The sequence below is a fragment of the Parus major genome, chromosome 2, assembly GCF_001522545.3.
Source record: "Parus major isolate Abel chromosome 2, Parus_major1.1, whole genome shotgun sequence".
Taxonomy (NCBI): Eukaryota; Metazoa; Chordata; class Aves; order Passeriformes; family Paridae; genus Parus; species Parus major.
Window position 1 is genome coordinate 33,446,993 of NC_031769.1, and position 20,453 is coordinate 33,467,445.

Below are 20,453 nucleotides of genomic sequence, written 5' to 3' on the forward strand. Positions count from 1 at the left end.
CATTACACAAAATCCCACGATGTGATGGGAAAGGGGCCTGTCAAGCTATCGTGTTTGTTAATGAAAATAACTGTTTTATTCCAAACCAGTCTACTGTATCAGATTTGATAGAACAAGTGTTAACTAAACATCATGCTTAAAAGCTTTGATGAGAAAATCTAACACGTTAAACTAAGAAACAGTTCAAGGACAGCAGGAGGCAATTCCAGAACACAGGCGCAATCTATAAAGGCAAACTACCACAGCTTTTTGATGTTAAGTAAGTAGCAATATCAGTATACAACAAAGCTTAGAGGCAGACTGTTGTATCAAGTTTAAAAGTTTAATATCCAGGGTCAAAAGCCTCAATTACCTATTCTACTAAATTTCTTCGTGGAGAAATCAGAGTTAAGGTATGATTTACTGAAAGCATTACCTAAATTACCACATGGGGGTTTGCTTATTCCCTTAGTATCTGAATTTTTAGTATCACAGTTATGCTGCGTCTCAGATACTCAGACTACAGCCAAACATGTATGTTCAGATTTCGACGAGGTGGGAGGTCAGAGACACTTACTTTGAAAACATATACATTCCTTAAAATGGGTTATGCCCATTTCCTGGCCTAAGGAAAAGGGCACCAGCTCAAGAGGAGCGGCATTTAGTAAAACCATGGATAAATTACTGCATTAGCGCTTTACACTCATACCTTTCAGGTACAAAAGTATATATTCAAAAAATACAAAACTGGGGGGGAAAATCCCCCTTAATCAAACTAGAGATTTATTATGGTTTTCACAATGTTGTTGTATTAAATTTATCAAACATGCTACATAATACATGCTAATAGCTATTTAGTAAGTTATTTAATTGGTGAAATATGACTTTCAAGTTACTTTTCATGGTTATGTGTTTTCTTTTGTCCATTTATAAGAGAATGGAGAGCATGTTTAAATGGGTAATTCAAAACTGTGAGAAACGGAGGAAGGATATCTTTTTAAGGAAAAAGAAGAAAAAAAACCCAACTTCATAATTGTACTTTTTCATCTCTGTCTAGAATACAAGAAGATATCTTTGCACTGGATACAGAAAACTACATGGATTATTCTATGTATTCTTCTATGCCTATCCACTCTACAGCTTTTCAGAAATTATTGTAACCTTCACTGTGGATGAATTTAAGATAATTCATTAAATAGGAACATAATTCTATTGCCATCACATTGCCAAAACAAAAAATGTTCTGTTGATACCCTGGCACGACATCTTTAACACTTTTACCGTTGCAAAAAGTAAAAATCTAGAATTAAATCAATCTGGCTTTTAGGAATATTAAACATCATTATAAGATATTCTACATTAAGCTCTACTGGTTATGGCATATTAATGAGGTGAAGGGAGGAAATGCCTTCCATACAAATCTTTATAAATTATAAATTGCCAATTTTGAGCAGGCTGGACTGCAATGCCACCTGGTGGCTTAGGAAAAATAACAGGATGCAGTCTGACCGGTGCTTAATGGCTTGGAAAATACGCAATATTCTATAAAAATGCCAAACATGGCAACAATGTTTAAGTTAATCATTTGCATTTCTTAGCTAACAAGTCTTTTTCTCATTCTGTTGCTCCCAGTGCAGAGCATTTTAAGTTTTAAAGTTTGCATGTCGAGATCCAACTTCAACTGGAATTTTACAATTGATTTCAGTTGTGAGTTGAACTTGCCGATGAGTATATTACACCGTAAAGGGTTGCACACATACACACAGAGTCTAATTCACACAATAAATGCCTAAAGTTGAATTTTTCCCTACTTGGGGAAAAATCAAATACAGCAGAAGTCTAAAAGAAGGGTTACTGAAATGCTTTGTAAAATTACACTGTATAATTAATTCCATAGTAAGAACGTTTTTATGGTGTGTGTTGGTGACCTTTTATTACCATCAAGTTCACAATGCTGGTGGGCTGCCTTTTAATCCCTCCGCAGACAAAGGCCCTAAATAAACACAGATCCCTTCCTGGGAAAAAGTCCTCTCTGGTTAAATGGTAAGGAAATGAGTAAATCATTAGTAATCTTTAAAGCCAAAGCTATAAACTCAAGTTACCTTAAGTTAAAATGAAAGTGTCCTGCAAGAGTTTCAAAGTTCTGTCACAGATAGAAATCTCCAGCTCTTGACTCCAGACTAGGCGCCAGCTGATAAACAAACAATTTAAGTCAAGAGCTGGAGAATTCCCAGCTTTTTCATTTAATGGCCTTGGCCAAGAGTATTTATTGCCTCCAGTTTTATTCTCACTTAGCTCTAAGAGGAAATTTAAACTCATCATTATCTTAAAGCCCCATATGGGCCACAGTCAGCTCACCTGATAGAGCTCCTTTTACTCTCCCTAAGTTCTACTCCCCACTAGAAGTGATGTAATAGTGTAAACTAATTAAATGTAGTTTTAGGCTGACTTTTTAACAGGCTAAATAAATTTTGTTCAATATGGTTTATATTCCCACTTGGGGCAGTAACGATTCCAAAAAGTTTAACTTTACAGTTTCCAGTCTAAACTACTAGTAGTTTACCCCATAAAGGACAATTGAAACAAACAAACAAACAGTCCTCAGAACAAGGGCAGCCAACTGTTAAATGCAACTGTGTTGAAAATTCTTTGCTATAAATTGATCCACTGGCACCAGAATGTACATGGAATTGCAAAAAAAGCAGACTGTGTGACAGTTCCAATATTTCAAACAAAACATTTCAGGAATGCAAGGACATACATGTAATTAAAATTGGATGTTTAGTACTTGTTCTGTTTTTGGAATGAAAATAAACAAAGCTATGGAGCTGGAAATTAAATATAAACCAAGCATCCTTGGATAAGTCAAGATGTTGAATGTGGTAAGTCCAGCATGGAAATATTTCATTCTAACTCAACAGGAAAGCATCCTCATCCTGTGCCTCAGATGCCAGCTTCCTCATTCTTTTCTAAACATGTTTACTAGAGGAGGTTAGACTTCTTCAATAGATATTCTAATGCTTATAACACCTCAGAGATTTTTAAATCCATCATGACTTAGATTTAACACTTTCCACCTTGTGCCAGGCAACTCCTTCTAATAAAACATATTTGTCCTGTATATTAGAAACTTTTCTCTTAAATAAATTCCACTTATGTCAGAGATGGAGAGAACTGTGCTTAGCAAGAAGTCTGACTACAATTCCTAAAGAGTTAATAAAACTCAAACTTGAAACCAGGACATTGTATTTCCCTCCCACCCGGCCCCTCCCCACAAAATACTTTCCTAACCTGACTTGGCTGAAAAAGCCAATTAATTGTTCCAGTGTCTGCCAAGATTTCTTATTCCTTTAAAAATGTGGATAGTGTTTGAGACAGCTGGCTATTTCAAACCCAGGTAACACCCATAAATGTGGAAAGAATGAGGGAACACAGATTATAACTAGTATTTTAAATGGATTTCTAATGAAACAGACAGAGATATCTTAAACCTACTGTATTTCCAGTGTATATTATTCAAAAAGAGGAACACCATGTCTTAGATGTCTCTGTTACTTCACTGAGTATATGGACGCAGATTAGTGCAAAGTCTGTTAAAACATGTGGAACTAGTTCTGTCTTTGTTAGGAACTGATAGTACAGACACTGTGATGTCATGCAAAACACACACATATCAAGCAGCCATCAAGTGACAGACAAGGACCCTTCTGAGCCTATACCATTGCAATCCCTACTGAAATTAGCCATTTTAGGTCAAGTTAAGGTCATGGCAAAGCAGAGAAAAGAAAATTTTATGACAAACCTTATGCCAAGTATTGGGTTTAGTACTAAGCAAAGACCTGTAATTAGATCCTTATTTACATTTCTGTGTGAGTAAGAGATCTGAAATATAATACTGTACTATGGAAAGCAAGAAGAAAGTCCACAAAACTAATTTTGAAATGTTTCTGCTCATTAAGAAGCTGAGACTAAGAAACTGCTGCTAACTGAGCTGTACATGTAGCCAATATAAGGAGGAAAGAGCAGCAGTTATTTAAATTTGTTGACATAATTTTAATTATCATCAATTAAATACACCAGATTTATTGTATGTCTCTCCTGTATCTTCAGATTTCAGCCACAGATTTTACTTTATGAAATAATCTCCCATTAAACTTAACAGGAACACTTGTATACTTCTGAAAATCCTTGCATAGTGCACAAGTACAATAAAACACAGGTAAGTTATGAGCCAATATTAATAATTTCTAAATACTGGGAAAAAATTCAGAGGTTTTCACAAATATATGAAAATTAAAACACAAAAAAGAAAGCAGAAGCTGTTTTTTTGGGAACACGTTTTCAACTTTTTGGCCATTTTTTAATTTGTTAATTTTTTTCTGTTTTTTAAGGAAGAGAAAAATGTAAAAGCCCATGTACAACACTTACAAATAGGGCCTTCATGGGTGAAATGTGACTTTTACAGCTTATTTTTTCCCTCCCAAAGCCTAATTTGCATGCAGTTTACTTAAATCCATAAAACCTATGGAGTTCTTTCATCACAGTTAAGTACATATTCATTGAGACAATTCAATTTCTTGACTTCCCTAAGAAGTATCTGACTGGGGAGGTAATGTAACAATGGACTGCACAAATTAACTCCAGAGTTCTAAGGAATTCAAGCAATACTGCCCTCCAAAAACACGTCAGCTTTGGAAGTTCAGATCCAAATGAAGCAACAGACAGAGGCGATCCAGTGCAGGTAGTTACCTTCTTAGTAAGAGCTGTCAGTACAGGGGCATATTCCAGTAACTCTTGACAAAGTTGCAAAGTTTCAGTGGTTTCAATAACCAGCATAAGGAACAGTTAAAACTCTTTGCTAAAGTCATGCATAAATAAAGAAACACCCCTTTGAAACAGCAATCCATGCCATGTACCTACGGGAAAGTACATTTCAGATAATAAGCCTTCTCCAATTCTCCCTTCCCACCAAAATACTGTATATTTTGTCATTGGAAATCCAGAGCAAGACCTCGAATTTAGAAAATGCATCTTATTTCATCACCAATATAAATGCTGATAAAGAATAAAGTGATAGAGATTCAAGAATGTTCACTCCCAGCTGTGGCCTCATGAGAAACAGCAATATTCCTGAGTGATGAAGGGAGAAGAAAAATGGACATTATTGCTGCTTCAATTAGAAGGTTAGGGAGTGAGGAACACCATTCAAAGTGAGTCAGCCATTGCTGTGCTGAATATAGAGAAATAGATCAGTAATGAAATGTAACAACTTTGAAGCCTAAATATTTAGTTCTTTTTCAAAGCCATGCTTGCAGATGTGCCTTGAAAATAACTATAAAATATTCCAACTCAATACAATCCCATTTCCAAGACAGGAATATAAGTCATTGTACTAAGTTATATTTCAACAGGGTTTAAGTAATATATCAATAAGGTTAGCTGCTGGAAATAGCAAACAATAAAACCTTGAACTTAGGTGACACCAAATAAAAAAATCCTGTATAAATAAATAAATTTAATAAATAAAGGATATTGCCAAATAAACGAAAGATTTAGCTTATAGTTGCAGGAAAAGTCCAGTCAAGTCATGCCCAGGATGTCAGCTCTAGACAGTGCTTTGCAGCCTTGGAGTTTGAAAGACAACAGTTCAATAGTGTAAAACAGAGAGATTACACCACAGACACTTAATAGACACCAAGGACACACCTCTTCAACTTGCACTAAATTCCCATTCAATTGGACACACTCAAGCAGATGTCTAAGTGTTATGTGCTGAATTGGAGCTTTATAGGTGTGTTCTATTAAGGTATTTCTAATGATTTTCTTTGCTTTGACTGTATACAGCTTATAGTTCTTGATCCTTAGCAATAAAAGGATACCAGGGAAAACATTATTAAAATATGTTTTGATAGTGATCAACTAATCACATGTCTTGTGACATTTGCTGTTTATTTAAGCTTCTGTTTCCAGGTCCCAAAGCTGAAAATAGCAGGTTTTAATGGATACAAAACTTTTTAGTCTTCAGTGCTTTTAAATGTTAATACCAACAAACTAAAAATAGAGCAATAAAATTTAAAATGAGTTGTCCTAAAACATTTAAGATTTGGAATGTGTGACCTATGAATTCATTAACCTCTGGAACTAGACAGAGGAAAGCAAGATATAGAAGACTTTCAAATACTTCAATGGGATCTAATGTTTTATGGTGCAAAAAGCTGTTTGTATCTGCTGCCATAATTAATTATACTCATGCTTCCCTTTTACCTTTTGCTAATAAAACAGAAGACAAAACGTAACAAAGCATTTTCATTGCTTGTCTGTCCAATCAGTAATCTCCATTAATTACCTGAAATAAAAAGATCCCAAAAGGACAAGTACACAAGAAGCTGCCAAACCACATATTCTCTCTCTACTTTGTTTTCCATTGACTAGCTTTTTCTTGTAATTCAATAGCAAAGGAAAAAACCAACAAACACTATTGTTCTTTACTGCTTCTTGTGTAATGTGGTGAAAGGACCGACCCAGAAACTTGTTTTCTATTTTCAGCTGTATTATTTGGCCTAATAAAAGCTTCCACCTCTCTGTACACCATTTCCCTTCTTTGTACTTTTAAATCACTATGCAAAAGAACACTGGTACTTCGTTACTAGGATTAGTAGTGAAACATCATAGATACCTATTATTCCTGCAGTAAGAATTTAATTAGCACAATAATAGAGTACTGTGGCAAGAATTTCTGACTGAAAAAAGTGTTGAAATCCTCCGTGGTTCAGTGTTCAGAAGCAAGGGAAAACACCAACTCACACCACTTTTAGACTCTGAGAATTACTGCATCCAAGTAGTAATTTACACAGATCCCACAAGAAATGGCAGAGCCATAGGAAATGCCACTCTTAACCACATAGGGTTACATTTGACTGACAACTGCACTCAGCCCGTCTTTTTCCAATTAAGCTCCATCTGCTTCCTCGGTTGGACTGGTTGGCCTAAGGCCTCTCAACAGGACACCCATTGTATGTTACTTCATCCACTTCCCCAAAAAAGCTTTCTCTGCCAGAAGCCTGGGGAAGCTTCCTCAGAGCATGTCACTGGGCAGGGGCAGGCGAGATGGGTGGGTGGACGAGTGGGCGTGGATGCGTTGCATGTGAGCATTGGCAGAAACCTGAAAAAGCATGGGCTTAGTAACTCCAACACATGCAAGGAAAATGTAAGTTTCTACAAATAAAATAAAAAGCACCATTTTTCTTTCATTATATAGTCTGACCAAAAAGCTTCTGAAACCAAAATTAAACAGTGTGTTCCCTTCCACTCCCCAACGTACACACTCTAAAATAAATAATGGCCAAACTGATTTAAATGACATTCTGTAGAAGAATTTGTGCTTGGATGAAAATGGCACATTTGAGCCTGAAGCAAAAATAAAACCACCAAGTTATAAACCTCTCAAAAGAAGGTTTATAATGGAAATGCCAACAGACCCTTAACTATAGTGGAGCTGTTAGATGCCAACATATAAATAATTCTAGTTTTTGCGGTCACTTACAATAAATTAGATACAGTGCAAGTAGAAACAGTAGGGTTCTGATTCAGTAAACAGTAACAGCCAAGAGTGCATGTTTGGATTTTTAGACAAGTATAGCATAGATGTGATGCTGGCTCTGAAATGGAGTCTATAAGGACATTTGGACTTTTTTAAGTAGTAAGCAAGCCATATTCTGAATTTTTGAGGGCTTGTAAAATAAAAACCTCCTTAACAAGCTTTGCTGCCTACTGTTTCAATCTCCTAAGATTCCTTTATCCCAGTAACCAAAAAAATGCTCCATTCAAGGTTGGTGTAATTGTCTGCTAAAGAAAACAACATACTAAGTGCATATAATCACATTTAGTGTCAAGAATTGCTAAGCATATTAATACAGTGGGGAAAAAAAAGTACCAGTGACCAAACAGTAACAGATTAACCATCTTCTTCTTTAATATGTGTGCCCGTTGTTGCACTACTAATAGAAATGCTTTTCTATAGTCCAGCTTGTTCTGGAACTGCAATGATGCACTTAGGTGATCAAGTATGTTCATTTTGGTCCTGGGAGGAATTTATGGCATTGTTTCACAGCAGTTAAGTCCTATGCTTTAACACTCTGTTGAGGCAGTGAGGGATGCTATTAGGGCTCTCTGCAGGAACTTCCATCTTGGACAGGGTGGGAGCCCTTTGAGGCAGCCAAGATTCAGGCTGAGGCTGTTAAGAGGATGCTCTATCTCAGGAAACTCTCCTGCTTGCCAAATTCACATCAGTTTCTCATTTAGTGCTTCCGCTACGAAACCTTTCCACTGCCCCAGCATCACCCCTAACTCCCCACTAATATAAATCCTAAGATGACCATCTGCAGAAAGAGGGAAGTTAGACACACTCCTAGTTTACTCTAACTGTATAGGGTTCTACCACGACAATGTTTCATATGCTGATAACCTACTGAAAATTCCTTTCTCCAGATGTCCCTCAACTTTTAAAAGAGGAAGGAAATCACTGTTCTTCCTGCACATGCAACATAAAATGCCTTATTCAAGACAAAAAGCATCTAGCTGCTACCAAATACTGCTTTCAGACTACTAGAAATCGTAGCAATTCTGGAAGTAGCTTAATCAGAAAAATGTCAAACCTCAGAAATCAAACAAGCTGGAACAGCTATGTATAGTCATATGTCTCTACAGATTACCTCCATGTTAGTTCCATAATGAAATCCGCAATTTTAAGCAAACCCAAGAAATCTAACACAAATGAAACACAAGTAGTATGCTCCTCAGCCAAAGCTAAAACTCAATGTGACTTTCCTTGTACTCCCTGTGGCAAACACACTATGAGCTACAAGCCACACTCCCACCATACACTCTCAGAAAGCAGTGGAAACAGATTGAAAACAAAAGGACAGCCAAAAGACACATTTCTGACTGCATGGTTAAACTGTATGGTTACTAAGTAACTAGGATCTTACACAGTTTGCAGCAACTCATTAAATAAAGCAAATGGATAATAATTACATGTCAGATTAGTATTCCTGTCAACTTGCTAAACTTCACATTAAAAAAAAAAAACTAACCCCGTTAGTTTAGCAGCAGACAAACAACATATCAGGATACAATCAAATCATTAATTTAAAACACATAAAGAGTTTAATAAAGTGTTCCACAGTGTTTCACACTGCTCCCCCCATTTAAACTAACAACTCTTCAGCAACACAAATAATTAAAACACAACTGCTTACAGAACCCGTAACAGAAACTGAAGGTAAGGCATCAGGGTAACATTTCCATGCATTACTCTGTTCCCATCAAGCCATGTAATTGTAATTTTTTCTTACAAATGGATACGGGTTAAAACTATATAATGTATAGGAAATTCCACACAATGTGTCTCAGTAAAACTACAAGAATTAAAATAAGAATCAAATTTTAAGGGTTAAAATTATAGGTCAAATACAGTGCAGTAAATATTAATTTTTTCCCCCCACTTCAGGGTCCTATGTTGTGCTTGGCATGAGAACAGTAGTTAAAAACTGTTTCTTCTGCTCTGGAATTGCAAGACTCTCCTCTGTCCTTCATTTTTCAGTAGACTGAAGTGGTGAGCCAACAAGACTAAAGTCTGGACAAACTGAAAGGTGAACATTTGAATAGTTTGTATGCAGACAGCTGGATTTTAAATGCTTATTAATGGTAAAAGGCAATACTCATTCCCTTACTGTTTTATTTCATGATATAACCCATGTTTTTTTAAAAAGTGGTTGAAGGAAGGAGAATTAGGAAATCTTGGTATTTCTATGTGCTGCCTATGGATTAACTAAGAGCTGTTCTGCTAAGGATAAAAGCTTAAGCTACTGAATTGTCTCACAATGGGCAGTACTACACTAAACACTGGAAATATGGAATGATTTTCAGGGTTTTATTTGAAGTGCAGAGGGGCTACTTCTCCTAGAACTTTTTCCCCCTCTTTATCCGCACAACTTAAGACGCTTTTCAAAACATAAATATGTCCTCCACTATAAGATCACATTTTGTAACGATCCAGTGACTTAGAATGGCTCCGGATCATAGTATAATACTGTCATAAATAAATCCAATACTTGGCCAACTCATCACTATGACTTTAAAAATGAAACACAAGGAACCCAGAATATTAGCATCATCCAGATGGGGGTCAATAGAAGATCAGCTTTTCATTCAGCTACTCATCCTGGATTCAGCTATTTGGGGGATCAACAAGTGATTTATTTTCAAAGGCCTGCACTACAAGACAAGGTTAGCTGTCGCTGCAAAATTTACTCCATATGGGTTTGTTTTCTTTTTTGCTCCTTTAGTTTAAGTGTTTAAAGAGCCTTCAAAGGAGTGCTCTCCAACACAGAGCAGTTTGCACAAATGCGTCCTAAGACATGTGTCCTAAGGTTCAGACCCTTAGGATGTTAATGTTTCTTTCCATGTCTAGTGTAAGATCTGCAGACCTCCCTTGATGAATAAGAGACAAAACAAAACATGTAATTCTATTTTGGGCCACATCTTCAGTGGCCCAGTCCATTTAAATTAGCGCTGTGATTTAACCCCAGCTGGCAAAGAAGCACCATACAGCCAGTCGTTCATTCACCCCTCACCCTTCCCCAGGGGGATGGAGAGGAGAAACATAAAAAAAGGTAAAATCCATGCATTGACATAAGAACAGGTTAATAACTCAAATAAAATGTAATAATTATAACAGTAACAATAGTAATAGTAGTAAATAAATAAAATGGTGATGATGAAATGATGAAAAAGGAGGCAACAAAAAGAGCAAAACAAAACTCAAGACTGACAAATGATGTACAATACAGTTGCCCCACTGATTGATGTCCAGCCCATTCCTGAGCAACAATCAGCCCCTCCCAGGCAATTCCCCCAGTTTATATACTGAGAATGATGTTCTGGGCAATGGAATATAACCCTCTGGCCAGTTCAAGTCAGCTGTCCTGGCAATGCTCCTTTCCCGGCTTGTTGTGTACCACCTTATTGACAAAGCATGGGAAAGTCCTTGACTTGAAGTAAGCACCACTTAGCAACAACTAAACATCAACGTGTTATCAACTTTATTCTCATTCTAAAACAAAAAAATCCGGTACTGTACCAGCTACTAGGAACAAAATTAACTCTACGCCAGCTGAAACCACTTAGTCAAGCTTCTCTGGACTTCTAATTTTTTTTCCAAAAAAATAAGAATTCCACACACAGACTGAAAAAATCTGTTTAAGGCAACACTAAATTACAAGTACAACTGTTTTTTATTAAGATTCAGAGAAAATTGAATTTTCTCTGCAGTGGCATCTCCAATGCTGTAGCTGGTGGGGCTGTCCCCATGCTGATGGCCACTGGGCAGGCACAGGGCACTCCCAGTCTACTCTGTGTGGTGCCTTCCAGTTTGGACTTCCCTCTCTGGTGTGCCTGGGGCTGGGCTCACTGCTGACATGTGCCACATCCACATTTAGCATAGTTCAGAATTAGGACTCATATGGAGTCAAGGGATTATTAAGGTCTGGTGCTCATCATCTCCACTGTCCCAAAAGCACAGGAATCACGCTAGGTTTTGACTACATGAAAAATACACACTTTGAACAAGGCACTCCATTGAGAGAACAAAAAGAAAGAATGGATGCCCATGAATGTTTAAAACCAAAACAAACTTTGTAGAAAGCTTCAAAGTCATCACTTCATTCCAGAAACATTCCCAAACACCACCTGCAACCCCTTAACTTTAAACATTCTCTAGGAGAAGCAATCAAAAATTAAAAAATGAAATTAAATTAACTTTTATTCCCTAGGACTTATGACAGGCTGGCATTTATAGATATTTCATACTCTGGGTATCTCAGAACATTTGACAGGAAGAGGCAGATACTAGTATTAAAGTAACCACAAACAAACAGAGCAGTTATTAGAAATGTGGTAACAGCTCACATGCAGCCGTGAATATTAGAACCATTTTTATTGAGAGAAGGAATGTTGGCTCTAACTCTGCAGTTATTCCTTACTCTTTTTCAAAGAGTGCCACAGGGATTTCTAACTTCCATCTGGACAGTTTTCCTTTAACTGTTTTTGAACACCATGTGTGAGAACACAACAGGATTGTAGACATTAGAGATGGAAAAGACCGATTAGATCATGTAGCCATCCTCCTGCCAGTCGTAGATTTTTTCCCCACAGAATAGTTCCTAGCACTTTGCCCAGTGCAGTTTAAAGCATGTTGAGATATTTGGCTTCAACCATCTCCTTTGGAAATTATTCCACAGTGTATGAAGAATGTCGTTAGGACATTTTTCCTGGTAGACACGGCACGCATTTTTCTTTCCTTAATGATTTCCAGCCTATTATTCCTGGTTATATCCCATTGAGCCAGTCTAAATAACTCATCTCTACACCTTCAAATAAATGGAGACAGATATGTTTCTCTGCACATTGGTCACTATTTGGCCAGACTACACACAACTGTATTGCCAAAATATACAATATGCTTTAATAAAATCATTTATTCCACCCTTTTAGTCATTGTAGGATAGTTGCCTCCACCCCAGTGAACATTTTCAGATGATACTCTCAACAAATCTGTTTATTCTTCCTTATCTTCTGCTACCTTTTATTTTATTTTACAGAGAATGCAAAAGGCATAATAGAGAAGTAAAATAGCCTTGCAAAGTCAGCACATAAGTAAATATACTACTAAAACTCTTCTGAAACAACAGCTGCTGCCAACATAGTGATATTTGCACAAGGTTTATACTTCCTCCCCTCCCTGTGTCAAAATACACATTTTACCAACGTGTAAGATTTTCAAGATCTTCAGTTCTTCCTTCTCTCCAACAAAAGCTATTAAACTAGCTTTATTTTGACAAATGAGTATTATATAATTTAAACCATAAGTTATTAGAAATAAAAAGCTTTTTAAGCATCTCAGATTTCAAAATACTTCTTCATCCTCATTTTAGCTTCTCTTAATCAGTTCAGCCAATTTTTCCCTTTTTTGTAGTTTACTTCCTGCATTATTTTTCATCATCTAAATTTCAGAATAACAGTAGTATTTTTGACACTACCTTTAGTATTAAGGTTCTACACTGTAATTTCTTCTACCATCCCCGTATCACAGACTTGGCAAAAAATGAGCATGATCAAATGCATTCAGCAAAAAATAAAACAGAGAAATGAAGAAGGATGTCAGGAAAGAAAAATATTACACAAGGCATGCAGTGACTGAGGAAGAGCAAAGCAAGCAAGGTAAAATTATGCTTGGTACCAGAAACACAGAGAACACTGCGGCCATTCTGAGCATGCACATTTAGGCTTTAAAAATAAAGCATAAAAACATAAATACAGAAACAATAATGGAGCAAATACTACTATGCCTTTAAATGTTTTTCATTTCCAAGGAGGACACCTGCTATTGAGAGGGATAGGTCAGAATTATTAGTTCTAAATTCATGAACCTGCTCCATCTTTATAGTGTTTCAAGGATCCTAAGAGATCCAATCATTGTAATACCAGACCAGAAAGCCAAAACCAAACCAAACCTCTACACCACTGAATTCAGGGCATTGCTTATTTTATTCTTTGTGTTTATTAAAACCTACATGATGTCTCAAATTAGAATAGAGATACTGAATTAACCCACCAACTCTTCCACTCCCATAAAGTTGTAAGATTGCATTTCTCTAAAGGTGCACAAAGCTGAAGAAATAAAGCAGACACAACTTAATGAAGTCAGTTCAAGTACCTCTACAAAGGCTCCCCAGCAAAGACAGGTCTATTAAATCAGCTTAATTCTGGCAAAGATATTGATTATGCATCTTTGTTACAACAGAATTTACAAGCTAAGAGATGCAATGTTTGAACTACTCATTCCTAATTCCAATTATTTAGTCTAGTCTGAAAGTGTCTTTTAAATCATCTCTGCAAACATTGGTGTGCATGAACTTTTAACTCCTCTGCTTCCCTTGGAAAAGGCACAGCACTAATGGACTTCAACATTCAAGTAAGAGAAACACATAATTCGCTTCTCCTATTTTAGGAAGGTGCCCTTCCTAAGAAAAAGTAAGAAAAAGCAAAAAAAAAAAAAGCAAAAAAAAAAAGAAGCTGGTATTCTGAAATACATTGCTCTATGAAATAAAATATCTCCAGAGTGTTTCAGAGTGTTTATAATAATTTATTTTTCCTTTGTTCCATATTAAGTAGAGATCTGGCCATGCAGGGAATAAGTCTGCAATGCACCCTTCAAGGACTCACATTATACTTTATGTTATCAGTGACCTGAAGTCTTAACTTGTATTACTACTATTACTACTGTTTCCATCACTTAATGATTAGCTGAAGTTTATGGAAGCAGTACTGTAAGATGAAACAGTTTGAAATGGCTGCTGGCATAGAAACTACAACCTCTTCTAGCCACCTCCAATGCACAATTTCTAAAAACAAACTCTTTTATTTTACTCTTTATTACCATTTTAGCATGACTCCAGTGCTCTACCTGACAGTTGTTATTAACAAGTAGCAGTCTTCTTAACTGACTACTCTCTTGTCTAAAGGATACAGTGAAGAGGAAGATCTGAAGTTTCATTATCAAACCTTAAAGAACCAGACATACAAAGGAGTTGAAAACTTTTTTTCACACCTCCAAATCCAGAAAAACAAATCAAGTCGTCACACTTTTTTGTGAAGTTCTGGCAGAATGCTCAATGTATCTTGAGCACACACAGAGCTGATATAATTTCAATAGCCAGTAGAAGGGGAAAAAAGTTGAAAAGGTTGTATCTGAACACTAACAATGCTTACAACATACAAGGAATTACATTAGAAATGAAAAAAAAATATCAGCCAAGGTACTTTAGGAAATTAATATCTTGTATACTGAGTTAAAGAGAGAGAACTTTTACAGCAGTGTCAGTGAAGCTACTAGCAAAGTTAGCTCTAGATTACGAGGTGAGAATCTGTATCATACTTCTACTGAAATCAGTGGGAGGACAAATTTGACACAATTCTTGAAGGCTAAATTTAGATCTCGTACTTAGCCAGCAGTATCTTGTGCCAACGTCAGTCAATTTTAAATATGCTTCTATGATAATGTGCGCCTTAAAATATTTTTATACATACAGAGATGAAGAACCCAAGCCTTGCAAAGAGATAAATTTCTTGTCTAGATTAAAAAAAATATTAAATAAACATGGATTTTGAAGATGTTTCCCCATTTGTCCCATGCTCACAAAGAGGTCACAAACCAGGGCAGCACTGGGAACCATGACACAACTTTCTCATGTGGGCCTGCAAGAGATCCTAATCCTAAACTAAAGCGATTGCTATCTCTAGACAGCATTAGCAGCATAATCTGCATGCACCTATGGGGATGAGAAGTATTTTCTGAAGTCACTTAATACAAAATAATACCACAGCAACTTGGTTCATCAACTTCTACTTAATGAGTTCTGACTGTAAGCAAGTAAATGCTGTAGGCCAATCATATGAAGAAGACAGCACTATAAATTGGCATGCAGGCCCATTTGAAAAAGATCAAGAGAAAGAATCTTTTGGGGACAAGGCTGCAAACAAGCCACTAAAATCTGGCCCTAATGCTATGCCCCAAGATTCTTCATTTGCAATGTCAGGACAGGATTAAAATCACTGCTCTCTCTCCCTAGGGTTTACAGTCCAAGCAATTTTCACAATATTATTCAGTTTGTGAACTTGTTTGGAGTGCAGATGAATGTTAACATCAGGCAACACCCAAATACCTAAAAACACAAGTGGAGTTGTCTGCCAGTAACAGCTAGTAAACAGATAGCTCTAAGGAGGACAGCTCAGGCATGCTGCTTTCTCTTCCTCCTCCCTATGTCCCACAAACATTCTCCTTCAAACTCCTGCCAACTCTATTGCATTGCACAGCAACGGCATAGTGCCTGCCAATTTCTAGAGAGCCGAGCATACTTCTCCATTTAGTGTTTTGTCTGAAGGCCAACAATGCAGTCAGGACATATAAAAATACCCCAAAGACTTGATGTATTAGGTACTGAAAGATGGAAATAACAAAGCATAACATTAAAGGTTTTTTTCCAGCAGACTTAACTTCTCCACATTTCTAGCAAGTGCCCACTTTAAACATGATTTGTACAGAGTGCTCCTTGGGCTTCACAAATATATTAAGGACTAGAAAGTTAAGTCTATTCTCTCCCCTTTATTCAGAACATCCCTCAATCTGTAACTGACACTAGTCACCATGTTATTTGTATTCAGACAAACTACTAACACCAAAAAAGCCATCTGTATTCATACTAGTCAGCTTTATGTTATCATATTAAATCTGTCTTGGCCTTACCATTTTCTCAAGGAACAAAACCCCCATAACATCTAAAGTTCTTTCAGAATCGAACTTTACCTTTTCTTCTTACACCAAAAACTTACAAGTAAAAATAAATTGCAGACATTTCTAAAAGGTAAATAATTCCCTCAGGAAAATAACATACTTGGCAGAAAGGGATTGAAGAAAACAATACAGAAATAGGTCAGAATTGCCCAACTGATAAGCAGAAAGTCATGCTGTGTTTAAAAAAATGATCAGAGAGATACATAATCCATACACAATACAATTTTTCTGTGTTTTTTCTTCCCAGGCTGATTAGTTCTCTAACTTTATAAAACAGAACTAATAGTTTGGCTGGGAAGCAAGAATATTGTCTTCTCCCACTATATTCTTCAATATCACCTACCTGGATCTGCCTACTTTCTGTTCACAACAGAATTTGGATGAAAATTTTGGCTTCTAGTATGTAGTCAAATCCTGTCTTAATTTGCAGTTAAAACTAAAAAAGATTGTTAGTTTTTGCTCATCACTGACACTCATCAGGAAAATAAAGAATTCTCAAAATGCCAGTTACATTAATTTTTAGACTGGATTGTAAAAACCTCAAGATTTCCCACAAAAAATGAGGTTTCCTCACCTTCTTAATTCGAGGTGTTTTGGAGAAGAATCCAACAATAGAAACAATCAGTTATGGTTCTATTTTCAAAACATTAATTTTATGTTTCTGCTCTGCTCTGTCCACAAAAGGAGAAGTCTTCCCTGCTCTGTATTATTTCTTACAAGAGACTAAATACTCAGAGACTCATATTCCTCACTTCATTATCTTCTTTTTAATTAATTAAAAAGAAACAGGACTTCTTAATGATGACCAGTTTTTCCTTAACAGGAAGAAACAGATGGAGGCTAAACAAATATAAGTAACTGCATAAAAATGCAACTTCATGAAAGAAGTTACATTAAAACGACCATTGTACCATATCCCAAGAAAGCTTTTTCTCCAAGTGTAACACAAGAGCATACTCCTAAATCCTAAAAATACTCCTGTAATAACACACTGCTATTATCTGTAATGCAATTAAACAACAACAACGAAACAGAATACTGTACATATAGCAAAGAAAAGCAACTTAGAGCAACAAGGGTACAAATTGGTGACTGACATTCCAAACAAAGTGACAACCTGTTCAATATGAGGTAAACTGCTTATGAAGACTTACCTCCAGAAACTGGGGCATCCATAAAAACTGCTCCCATCTTTTCAGCAGCTTTGGCTAATTCTTTTGAAACTGCTGGATCTATAGTGCTGGAATCTATTAGCAATGAGCCTTTCTTCACTTTCCTAAAATAAAGATGATTTATTAGTATTAGTATTATTTTCAGAAGATATTTACAACTATTAACATGGCACTGGCTTCCATCAGCATGACAAATGTGCAGACATTCTTTGGTACACTAGTAAACATGAAGTTTTAAACCTTCTTGAGCAAGATCTGTTCAGTATTTATATTGCTGACTATGTACACTGCAGTTTTGAACCACTCAAAGCCCAAAAAAAGCCAAACACAAAAAAGGATGCTCTTTTAAAACACTATTAAAAAATAATTACACAAAAAGGTTGCACTAGGAAATTCTTCCATAACACTAGTTGAGCAATATATAATATACAGATCACCTAAGATGCATTCTAAGCAACTGTTGATACAGCCTAAAATTTAATATATAACAATAAAATGCTCTTTTTATATATACAGTATCTTAAGTTCTTATCAGAATGGTCTGCATTCTTTTAATCATTCTACAATCTGTTCCATATAAAGATCATAACTAAAACCACAAAAGCCCACTGAAGATTTGAAGTGAAGCATGGAGAAAAATGTTTTCCCACTGATAACCAGGACACTTAGGCAGATCTGTATTTCAAACTGTAGATCACAGAAAGCTGTATATTTGATTTAAAAATACAATAAAATGTTTGAAATTTAAAGAATTTGAACTTCTTTATTTTGAACCTTTTTATTTCCCTCCATGACAAAAAAGTTGCTTCTTTCCATTGAACTGCACCATGATTTTAAGTCCACCTGACCAGCAATCAGCATGAAATCAAAGACCAGAATTTTTCAGTCATAAAAATGTGTCCCATTTAAAGCTACTCATGGCAGATAAAGAGATCCACTGCACCTTGCATGCTGTTGGCAGTACAGTGGATTTCACTTAATTGAATTACCCAGATTGCTGGAAATAGTCTCTCAATATATACATACACTGTGACCCTACTGGAACTCCAGACTCAAACAGTGCCACGTACACAAAACTCATCCCTCGTGCTGCTGCAGTTACTTGGAACACATGCAAACAAAAACCAGGGCAGCAGAAAAAGTACTACATCATCTCCTCTTATGTTCAGAGGAAGGCACAAGCTCCTTGATAACACAGGGGGATGACTCAACCTTTAAATACTTCACATTATTAATGCTTTCTTCTGTAAAGCTTTAAAAGCTTTAGAAAATTATGAAAATCAGACCAGTCAACAAGGACCAGGTCACTCAGAGCCACAATTATTCACTACTGTCAAATTACACTTTCTTCTCTTAATAACAGAGGCTGAGAAATTGCAGCAGCATAGGACTGCTTTCCACATCCTCTGTTCCCTGCTGGATTTTCCACATCTATGAACTCAACAGATTAACTGGCTGTACTGTATCAGTAAGTATTGCCAATCATTCTTCAAACCACTGCCATCATGGGTACAGTTCTCCCACAGCTGCTTCCTGAGCTTTGTGGTGCTGATCCAATTACCCATCTTCCCTGAAGGGTCTAAGCTATAGATACCTAGATCTGCTCAGTCCTACTTTATGAGGAATTAAACCACAGACAGTAAGGGAAAGAAGCAACTTTTATTCCTGTATAGCAAGAATAACAGAAATTCCTCTCTTCTATCTCCATCAATGAATATTAATATTGTACAATCAATACCTAAAAAGGCATTATCTTTTTTTGATAATCTACTGTATTTTGTCTTCTGTATGTTTTTACCTTATTAACCCGGATAGCTGTAAGAGCCTACATGATCCTCAGAGGTTTCCAGTAGCTTTAGTCAGCCTGCCAGGAGCAGTGCACATATAGCCAGAACAGACTTTTAAATTATATTTATTTTTTGATTTGGCAAGTTAAAAAACTCCGAGCATTAGAATTCTGCAGACTATAGATTTAAAGCTCAGTGGAAATCCCTCTACAAAGTTAAAAAACACTGTTTCACGTGAAACAAAATCTTTAGGTATTTTTTTGTGTAATAAACAGATAATAAGAGTAGAAATCAAGAAAGTCTTGTAAGCTATTCTATGTTGATACACTTTAACACCATAAGACACAATGACGTGTCTTCAGAACATGTAATTTATACTTCAAGTTAAAGAAAATAGTATTTGAGAAAATAATTGTTGCCAGAAAATATTCTAGCTGTACTTGAGTGTAGTTGTACATTATGGCAAAAGAACCATACAACTGAAAAGGCAGACAATAGTTAAGTTGGTGAGTTAAGTGCCTGAAATGCACAAGAATTATTATTCTACTGAAAATAAAATTAAGACTTTAGTCAAAAGCCATTCAAAACCAAGCACCGTATGAGAGAACTCATATAATTAGAAATATCAATAGTGACAGAACAGAGAACATTGAATTAAGTGCCCTGAAGGCACAGGAAGAGTTACAACAGCAGCAATCATCAAACAAACCTTGAGTACGAGTGGAAATTCTCCAAACTGCAAAAAAGTCTTACTTTAGAATTCCATTTGCTCCTGTGTAAACTTCTTTTGCATGGGGACTAGAAGGCAGCATGGTAATAATTCTGTCTGCTCTGTCTGCTACATCTGCTGGGGATTCTGTTACCTTTTAAAGAAAAAAAAAACCAGACAATATAAGCTTGCACTCTTCCTGAAAAAGCAATGTCAGACATGTTTGATGAGTTTGGTTTAAGCATTCACTGATCCCAACTAAGTTAGGTAAAAAATTAACACAAGAAAAACTGCTCTCCTAATGAAAATATTGGCTATTCAGAACCAGTAACAGAAAAATTAAAAAAATGAAAATTACCTCCTATCATGGAAGTTCCTCCACAACATCTGCCAAG

General features: G+C 36.2%; 1 protein-coding gene across 1 annotated transcript in view; it reads right to left on the minus strand.

Moving 5' to 3' along the window:
* Nucleotides 1-20,453, minus strand: part of HIBADH (3-hydroxyisobutyrate dehydrogenase) — an 86,325-nt gene that overhangs the window by 53,302 nt on the left and 12,570 nt on the right. The window contains exons 3-4 of the mRNA XM_015619825.2: nucleotides 20,103-20,212; nucleotides 17,545-17,666 (exon numbers count right to left, since the gene is read on the minus strand). Of these exons, the coding sequence (XP_015475311.1) occupies nucleotides 17,545-17,666; nucleotides 20,103-20,212 (232 nt within the window). The remainder of the gene's footprint in view (nucleotides 1-17,544; nucleotides 17,667-20,102; nucleotides 20,213-20,453) is intronic.